The following is a 9,869-nucleotide window of genomic DNA, read 5'->3' on the forward strand; positions in this document are numbered from 1 at the left end:
CATTGGGAGCTCAGCCAAGAATGCAAATACTTTTCGGAGACTGCTGTGGACTGTGGGATAGCTGGAGTCCTCAGTACCCCCTCCCCGCAGCTTGTACCCTTTCCCCCCTCCCCATGGCCCGTACCCTTTCCCCATGGTGTAGCCCTTTCTCCACAGGCCTGTACCTCCCTCCCTGTGGCCCATATCCCCTCTCTGGCACTGGCCCCAGGAGCTCTGATAGTTTCACCAGTTCCCCTCGTCCCTTGGGGGTCTGGGCACTGCCCCCTCTGGGCCAGGCCTCCCAGAACATGGTCAGCCGCAGGTAAGCTGGGTCCCAGCTCAGCCCTGGTGCGGGAGCACCTCCTGCAGGATGCTGGTGAGCCTGCAGCAGCTGCCAGCCCATGGCTCTGGTGGGCCCAGTGCAGCTGCAGCCCTGCTTGGGGACAACCTGCATTGCGAGGTCATTCAGTCCCGTCTGGGCCCAGCTGCCCAGACTGTGGCCAGGCAGCTGCCAGCCATGGCCGGGCCTGATCCCTGTGGCAGGGATGCCCGGCCCGCCATGCCACGCCCCCACAGCCTGGGCCTGGCCTCTCCAGAGGGGCTCATCACACCCTCTCCCAGGGCTAGTCCCACAGCCCAGCAGGTGCCTCTTGGCCTGGCAGAGCGGGGGCAGAACCTGCCCAGGCAGTGACCCTGCTCCCCAGCAGCGGATCAGTGGATGCCAGAGGCAATGCCCAGAACAGAGCTCTGAGAAACGCCCCCACCATCCCATGCAGAGCCCCTGACTCTGCCCCCCATCTCCCAGCAGATGTGGGAGGAGGCGATTCACATCTGCAAGGAGCTGGCTGAGCAGTACGAGAGTGAGGTCTTTGAGTACGAAATGCTGAGTGACATCCTGGTGAGTCTGGGGGGCAGGGGGCTGCACCTCGGAACTGAGTGTGCAAGGGGGGCACCAGGCAGGGACACTGTCAGCTCGTGGGGAGCCCAGAGCTGGGCTAGCCAGGGCTGTGGGTTGGGAGTGAGGGGCACTGGCAGAGCTCGGGGGGGGGGAGCCCATGGCTGGGTTAAGGGGCTGCGGGTCAGGAGTGAGAGGCACCAGCAGAGCTAGGGGGAGCCCAGGGCTGGGCTAGCAGGGGCTGTGGGTCGGGAGTGAGGGGCACCAGCAGGGCTGGGCTAACAGGGGCTGTGGGTTGGGAGTGAGGGGCACTGGCAGGGCTGGGGAGGGGCAGGGCTGGATTGGCAGGGGCTGCAGGTTGGGAGTGAGGGGCACCGGCAGGGCAATGGGGGGAGCCCAGGGCTGGGCTGGCAGGGGCTGCGGGTTGGGAGTGAGGGGCACTGGCAGGGCTGGGGGGAGCCCAGGGCTGGGCTGGCAGGGGCTGCGGGTTGGGAGTGAGGGGCACTAGCAGGGCTGCGGGGGGCAGGGCTGGGCTGGCAGGGGCTGCGGGTCAGGAGTGAGGGGCACCGGCAGAGCTGGGGGGCAGGGCTGGGCTGGCAGGGGCTGCGGGTTGGGAGTGAGGGGCACCGGCAGGACTGGGATAGGAGGGGACAGTTCAGGGGAGTTGGCAAAGCCGGTCTCCAATCTGCCTCCTCCTGGGTAGAGGATTTGGGTAAAAAAGTCTGAGCGGGGTGGGGCCCCATCCTGTGTCTTGTAGCAGCGGGAGGCAAAGTTCTACGAGAACATCCTGAAGGTGCTGCGGCCCAGCCCAGACTACTTCGCCGTGGGCTATTATGGACAGGGCTTCCCCACGTTCCTGCGGGTAAGACACCCCCTGGGGCCCATCGCAGCCAACCACCCGCTGCTCTGCCAGCCCACTGCTGAGCACCAGCATGTGCTCCTGGGCCCCAGGGGCTGGGTCGGTGTCGGCCCCTGTGACAGCCTTGGGCGAGGGCCCCCTGCTGATGGCCGAGCCCCGGAGCCCACCATGCTCCTCTCTCCCTGCCGCCCCAGGGACCCTCCTCTGGAAAGTCCCCTGGTCACAGCGTGAGACCCTGTGGCCTGGGGACTCTGCCTCGACTTCCCTGAGAGAGATTCCAGCAGGGTCTGACAGTGTGCAGGGCCTGGGGGAAGGGGGAAGGGCTGGGATAGTGGCGGAGGAGCCAGGCCGGGCCCCCCACTCCCTCCCAGTGCCAGGTGATTCCTTCCCCACCTTCACCCCTGGTGGCCCAGGCCGGGTTCCCCACTCCCTGCTAGCGCCAGGTGACTCCTCCCCCACACAGAATGGGCCTGGCTGGCCCCCCATCCCCCACCAGCTGGTATATCTCCCACACACACGTACGCACATGCTAGGCCAGGCCATTGCAGCAGGGTTGGGCCAGGCAGGCGCGGCCCTCATGGGACAGGAGGACAGGGACACTGACCTTTCTCCCCACCCCCCAGAACAAGGTGTTCATTTACCGAGGCAAGGAGTACGAGCGCCGGGAAGACTTTGAGATGCGGCTGCTGACTCCCTTCCCCTATGCCGAGAAGCTGCAGACCACATCCCCGCCGGAGCAGGACGTCACCGACTCACCGGGCCAGTGTATCCTCCCCGTCCCCAGCTCCGTGGCCAAGGCCCAGCTGTCTCGCATCCGAGTGTAACCCACACCCTTCTTGTGTGGGGGGTTCTGGCCCATCTAGTGGCACCCAGACAAGACCACTTAGAGAGAGATGATGAGTCTGCCCTACAGCCGGCTGGCTTTTAGCTCGTGCACTAAGCTCCCGAGGTCGCTGGTTCGATCCCGCCTGCCGACCACGGGGATCTGTCGGTGTTACACTGGGCACGGGAGCCTGGCAGAGCGTGTCCCCCATCCCAAGCACGCCCCACATAGGCCCTCCCCTCCCCCGAGTGTGCCCCGTGTAGGCCCAAGCATGCCCCACCACGGGGCTTCCCTTATGCAGGGGTCTGGCTGGGTGTGGCAGGCACAGGGGTCCTGGGGGCGTCCCAGCAAGGCTCAGCCTGGAACAGACCTGTGCTCTGGCTGCTCCTTCACTCGGCCCAGATATCCAGTGCTTCACCGTGCAGCCCGTGGAGGAGGCCAGGGACCGATTCAGGGGCAGGAACGTCCCCGAGCAGATTGTCAAGTGAGTGCCCAGGGCCCAGAACCCCCAAGGTGGGCATGCCAGTGCCCCCCACCTGCAGGTCTTGGTGCCAGGAAGGGTGCTCGGGGGGTGAGCCCCGGGCCCGGGGGGCAATTCCCCAGGAGGCCAGGAAGGGTGCTCAGGGGGTGGGGCCCCGGGCCCAGGGAGGCAATTCCCCAGGGGGCCAGGATGGGTGCTTAGGGGGTGGGTCCCCAGGCACAGGGGGGCAATTCCCCAGGGGGCCAGGAAGGGTGCTCAGGGGGTGGGTCCCCAGGCCCAGGAGGGCAATTCCCCAGGGGGCCAGGAAGGGTGCTGGGGCGGGGAGTTGATGCAGGTCCTGGGACAGGGTGCAGTACATGGAGGGAGTGCCCCTCCAATGCTGCCCCCCACCACGACGCTGACCCCACCTTCTTCCTGCAGTTTCTATAAAGCCAACAACATCCAGCAGTTCAGCTACTCGCGGCCCTTCAGGAAAGGCCCAAAGGACCCTGACAATGAGTTTGCGGTGAGCCAATTCCTGGGGGAGCCCCATGCTTAGGGGGGAATGGGGGGTGCAGGTGTGTCAGGGTGGGAATGAGCAATGGGAGAGCCCTGTGCTCGGGGGAGGGGGCAAGGGAGCACTGGGGGACACCTTATGCTCGGGGGGGTCCTGGGGAGTGGGGGAGGAGCTGTGCTCTGGGGGGACGAGGGAGCATCGAGGGCCCTATGCTCGGGGGAGGGGGCAAGGGAGCATCAGGGGGGCCCTGTGCTTGGGGGGGCCAGGGGGTTCCCAGGTGGGAGGAGCTGTTCAGCTTCCCTCAGCCAAGGCCCATGTGATGACTGAGTTCTGCACCCCCCAGACCATGTGGATCGAGAGAACGACCTACGTGACAGCCTATCCGCTGCCTGGGATCCTGCGCTGGTTTATGGTCACAGCCACCGCCAGGGTGAGGCCCTGGCAAGGGCGGAACTGGGGGAGGTGGGAAGCGGGGGGGTGCCGGGCATCCGGGGGGGGGATGCCCTCCTACCCACACAGACACTTAGCCCCTCCCACCCCTGCCCTGGCCTTTGTTCTCAGCTGGGGTCTCTGCTCAGCTCCCGGCTGCGAGGCACTGGTGCTGCCATTGACTCTCTGACCCCCTGGCGCTCTGAGTGGTTCCTTACTCTTGGCCTGTCCTGAGAGCAAACTGAACCTCCCCCCCCCGCCTCGCTGGGAGCTGTGCAAGGTCTGGTGGGGGCACACACCTGGTTCAATCTGGATCCAGTGTCCCAGCTGCCTGGTGAGCCCCAGAGGTAGTGCAGGGAGGTGACTCCAGCCCTGCTGGTGTGGGGTCTAGGGAAGAAATCCTGCCTTGCCCAGGAGTCCCCGGCCACAGGGTGTGGAGGCAGCAGAACCAGGCCTCGGCCTCCCCAACCCTCCTCTCCCTGGGCCTGGAGAGATCCGGCGTGTTGGGGTGCAAACGGGTGACGTGACCTTCGGAGCAGCTTGGACGCGGGCAGGTGAGGTTTGTGGTGGGGTCCCTGTGGGGGATCACAGCCTGCCCAGTGCTGCCTGTTCTCAGGTGGAATTGTGGCCAGCCGGGGGGCCCTGGGTGAAATGGGCTGAGCCCCCCCAGCCCTTTGCAGCCACTTAATAGCCTCCCTGCCCCGGCCCAGACCATCATCAGCCCCCTGGAAAATGCCATCGAGACCATGAAGAAAACCAATGAGAAAATCCTGACCGAGATCAACCGGCACCACAGCGAGCCCAGCCTGCCTGTCAATCCACTTTCCATGCTCCTCAACGGCATCGTGGACCCAGCTGTCATGGGGGGCTTCGCCAAGTATGAGACGGTGAGAGCTCTGGGGCGGGTGGGGGTAGGGTGCAGTCCTGCTGCTCTGGAGGGCTGACCCCAAACAAGGAGGCATCACCACCTGCCTCCAGTGAGCTGCTGTCATGCAGGGAGCAGTGTAAAACATCACAGAGTAGTTAATGGTCTATGCAGAGCCCAGGACTGGGGTCCCAGGGGGCTGCGTGTTGGGAGTGAGGAGCATCAGCAGGTGAGACAGGGCTAGGGCGGCAGGTGAGGATTCAGGAGCAGCAGCTGAGCTGTGGGGGACAGGGCTGCGGTAGCAGGGGCTGCGAGCCAGGAGTGAGGGGCACTGGCAGAGCTGGGGAGGGCAGAGCTGGGGTAGCAGGGGCTGCGAGTCGAGAGTGAGGGGCACTGGCAGAGCTGGGGGGGGCAGGGCTGGGGTAGCAGTGGCTGTGAGCCAGGAGTGAGGGGCACCGGCAGAGCTGTGGGGAAGGGAGCACAGATAGGGTTGCCAGGCATCCGCTTTTCCTCTGGAACGCCCTGTCGAAAAGGGACCCTGAGCAGCTCTGGGCAGCACTGCTGACCAGGCCACTGAAAGTCTGATCGGCAGCACAGTGGGGCTAAGACAGGCTCCCTGCCTGGCTCCAAGCAGCTCCCTGAAGCAGCCAGCATGTCCAGCTCCTAGGCACAGGGGCAGCCAGGGGTCTCTGCGCCCTGAGTCTGAGCTCCCATTGGCCAGGAACTGCAGCCAGTGGGAGCTGCGGGAGCAGTGCCTGCAGGGAGAGACAGTATGCAGAGCCACCTGGCCACCCTGAGCCTGGGAACCAGAGGGACATGCCAGTTGCTTCCAGGAGCCGCCTGAGGTAAGCGCTGCCTGCTTGGAGCCCACACCCCTAACCCTCTCCCACACCCCAACCCCCCTGTCCCAATCCTGAGCCCCCTCCTGCCCTCTGAACTCCTCAGCCCCAGTTTGGAGCCCCCTCCTGAACCCATAATCCCTCATTTCTGGCCCCACCCTGGAGCATGTACACCCAGCTGAAGTCCTCACCCCCTCCCACACCCCAATCCTCTGCCCCAGCCCAGTGAAAGGGAGTGAGCAGGGTGGGGCCTCGGGGCAGAAGGCGGGGCAAGGGTGACCCATTCCAGTGCTTCACCACCCTCCTAGTGAAAAAGTTTTTCCTAATATCCAACCTAGACCTCCCCCACTGCAACTTGAGACCATTGCTCCTTGTTCTGTCATCTGCCACCACTAGGACTCTGGTCTTGTCCTCCTGCGTCGAGTATTCAGGACAGCTTCTATGAGAGTGATTACTTATCGTTTTTAGCTACGCTTGGTCCTCTCCTTGCCTCCTTGGTCCTTTATAATATAGGAGGCCGTGTTTACTGAGGATCTCCTCAGTTTGGTAGTCGGTCCTGGCGTGGCACTTTCTGCCCCCGTTCTCATTAAGCTGCGCCCTAGCGCACTTCGGATACCACAAATCAAGGCTATTCGCGCGGAGGTTCCTACTGGCCAAGCGGGCTGCTCGACTGCTTACCTCCAAGCCTTCCCGGCCAATCAGCCACCCTCTCACGCTGTCCTACGAGACTGTTTGTGTGTATATCTCTCCCCTCTAGGCCAGCCCGGCCGGGAGACTTACGCAGGACCTTGCCACGTCGTCCTTTTCTACTAAACCACAGATATCTCTAGAAAGGGCCAGGGAATAGCAGAGATATCTTAGTGCGAGACCTAAACGCTAAATGGCAAGCACTTATAGTCTTTTATCGCTTTCGATAAAGAGTTTCATTTCTGTTGCACAGCTGAGGACTGAGAATATAGGGACTGAATCCATAGGTACCTGTGTCACGCTCTGGTGCCTGTCTTTCGATAGATCTTCAGCTGAGGGATGTGTTGACCAGTCTTGGGGAGAGTATCCACTGTACAACAGTCATTCTGAGAGTGTAGCCGGCTTTTGTCACGTATAGAGGGAGGTGAAGTTTGTGAGGGTTGAGAATGTTTAAATTCAAATTGATAAACTCGTGATCCAATTATAGAACGCAAGAAGTCACCGGTGTGGAGGGAAATCCATAAGATGGCATTCACCCAATTTGAGATAAAGTTCTCCTAACAGATTAACAAGTCACCAGAGGCGTCAACGAAACAGTCGGACGTAGATGGCATGTTCAGAACTCCAAACTGAAGTTTCCTATGGATGTATTGTAAAACGCATCAATGTTGATGCGTCTTTTAATGCAAGAATCAAGGCTCTTCATAGTATAGCTAACCCAGGTTGTACTGGTAGAACCATAGGTTTCTAGTTCTTAACAGTATCAGCAATCGTTCAAAGTATATATTAAAAAGGGCTCTAGACAGTGATCCATATGATTGGAAATATCGCTTAAACGTAAGGGCATAGTTACCACAGAAATCCTCTTAAAGGAGTGAAGGTCTCAACATCATCTAGAGATGTAGCTCGCGCTGGCAAATTAATAGTCTGCAAGACCACGAAGTCAGATATCTACAGTCTTAAGGAATAAGATAACTTCGTCAGAGCACGGCATACGAGAAATCTAGTATAAGACTAGACATTTTAGGAGGTTCAAATAAGGGATCACACTTAATAGAATTGTTTCTAGCGTGACTCAGCAAATAGGGGAAATCCACATGTTACCTTTGATTCGTAGCTCCTAATAGTTAGATGCATACTACTTTGGAAGGGCTGGTTTTCTGTCTAACAGTGAAAGGGAAAATTCACTGTGTTGTGCATCATAGGACTAGGATGCTTATACTCTAAGTTGAGGTTCCATGTTTGGAATATGGGGGTGTGTTCAATTAGAAAATTATTCCAGTGGACGAAAAACCTTTGAAAAAGGGTGGGGTCCTCACCCGGCATCCTGCAGACAAAGGCGCTCTTATTGTACTGTAATTTTAAAGGACTTTTCTGCAGAAACTTTTGGGAGCAATGAGGGTCGGGGAGATCCTTTCTTCCAAATTCGCGAATTTGAGAAGGAATCTCGTTGTCCATGTATAAATGTAAAGTGCTGTTAATGGGGGAACGCCAAGATAGGGTGGGAGAATAAAATGAATCCTGTTATACAGTTTGCGAGGAATTTAATGGAGGAACGAGGTCAAAAGGGTGGAAGGGAGAGTAGACTGGAGTTGGTGTAGGATCACTCCCAACATGCGTAAGAGGTTTTCTGATCAGTCCCAGAATGGATGAGAGGCGAGCCATGCGTACTATTCAACTGTGTTTTATTTCGATAATATGGATCTGTTTCCGCCGAAAGAGGAGGGGTCTAAGATCCACAGTGATGCCGAAGTTCTGAGCTATCAATTGTATTTTCTATGCACTGTCTGGGAGGAAAGGATACGTAAAGATAACAGTTCGTAGCTAAGATAGTTAAGGAGCTGCAGACAAAGATTGCAGTTGCAGTGGGAAGGATACAACTTCAAATAAAAAATCTCTATGATCCAAGATAAGTATAACTAAGCGAATGAGAGCCGACAAACAGAACAGAATACTGGTGGTAAATTAGGAAAACATTTTCTCCAAAGATTCTCACAAACTATAGGGATTTGGTGTGGATAAATGTAGGGCAACAAATGGAGTACGAAAATATGAATGTGCACATTTGGAAAAAAAATAAGCCCTCAACGTTGTGTAACACTATAAATGCATAACATATGGATGTAAGGTGCGGCACATTGGGAACATAAATTTTTGAACTAACCTATTCCTACAGTCCCAAAGCTGGATAAGCAATAACAAATATGAGATCTTGGGTGGAAGGTGGCTATCGTGATTTGCGATATATTATCATCCTAAGTTTGAAGAGATGTCCACGCGAGTGAAGTAAGGATCACCGTAATGGGCGCAAGTCAGTCTTCATTGTGAAAGAAAAGCAGAACAGGATAGTTTATGTTATGCTCTGGAAAGATGTACCACGGTCATTAAACAAAGAGGGAGTGTTGAGAGGAAATAGGCGTGACGAATCAAAAAAGTACTAATTATAATCGCAGCCTGATGTAGGGGGAATATCTATATTAAAAAAGGGTCCTGGTAGCAGCCCTTAACATCTTGAGAATAAAGACTGGATAACTATTGCATTATTTACATGGATGTCCTGCTTATGGATTGCATGTTCCTCCGTCCATCCTATAGAATGATAACGGTGCGTGTTTTTCGACCAACTCAGTGGTGTGAAGGTGTGTAGGCGCGCGCCTAATACATGAGTAATAACTATATGGTGTTAAGATGGCCGGTGCCAATAGATTGTCTGAGAAACCGACATAAACAATTTTGATATTTCACTAGCTTTGGTATAAGGATACTACGTCGCTCTTCGTCTGAAATATGGGATCCGTGGCAAGTAAATTTAAGCGAGCCTATATGGTATCAGGGTATTTGCCTTTTGGTCTTCTATCCCCTGGCAGCCTCACCGGGATTCCCAGTCCTCAACCTAAGGCGGAAAGGTTAACTAGAAGAGAGGAACTGAATATGATTAGGGGTTGAGAAGAGAGTCTCATACGAAAGATTTAAAGAAGCGAGGACTCTTCAGATCTATACCATTGTTTACGGAATCTGGACTACCAAATCCTAAGTGTCTCACTGACGGAGACTAAGGGGATATGAAGATCTATAAAATCATGAGTGATGTTGGAGAAAGTTGGATAAGGATAGTTAACTATCCCATACTGATGGCACCCAAGAATAATAGGCTACAGGTTTAAAAACAAATAAAAGGAAGTTTCTCTCACGCAGGCACAGTGAACTTGTGTGCGACTCCTTGCCTGAGAGGTGTGTGAAGGCTGGGACTATACATGTTTAAAGGGAACTGGATAATTCATGGGTGGCTAAGTCCATAAATGGCTATTAGCCAGGAAGGGTAAAGAAAGTGGTGTCCCTAGCCTCTGTTTGTCAGAGGTGGAGTGATGGGCATGGGAGAGAGATCACTTGATCATGCTGTTGAGGTTTCACTCCCTTGGGGCACCTGGCATTGGCGCACCTGTCGGCAGACAGGATACTGGGTAGATGGACCTTTGGTCTCCCTGGTACGGCCATTCTTATGCTTGTGTTCATGTA

The 9,869-nt window shown here is 56.7% G+C and overlaps 1 protein-coding gene across 1 annotated transcript in view; it reads left to right on the plus strand.

Annotated features, from left to right (window-relative positions):
• Positions 1–9,869, plus strand: part of LOC116829840 (dedicator of cytokinesis protein 2-like) — a 248,983-nt gene that overhangs the window by 229,645 nt on the left and 9,469 nt on the right. The window contains exons 14-20 of the mRNA XM_075066763.1: positions 788–877; positions 1,632–1,736; positions 2,357–2,498; positions 2,959–3,040; positions 3,458–3,542; positions 3,877–3,963; positions 4,673–4,849. Coding sequence (XP_074922864.1) covers positions 788–877; positions 1,632–1,736; positions 2,357–2,498; positions 2,959–3,040; positions 3,458–3,542; positions 3,877–3,963; positions 4,673–4,849 — 768 coding nt within the window. The remainder of the gene's footprint in view (positions 1–787; positions 878–1,631; positions 1,737–2,356; positions 2,499–2,958; positions 3,041–3,457; positions 3,543–3,876; positions 3,964–4,672; positions 4,850–9,869) is intronic.

The sequence above is a fragment of the Chelonoidis abingdonii genome, chromosome 5 (assembly GCF_003597395.2).
Source record: "Chelonoidis abingdonii isolate Lonesome George chromosome 5, CheloAbing_2.0, whole genome shotgun sequence".
Classification (NCBI taxonomy): Eukaryota; Metazoa; Chordata; order Testudines; family Testudinidae; genus Chelonoidis; species Chelonoidis abingdonii.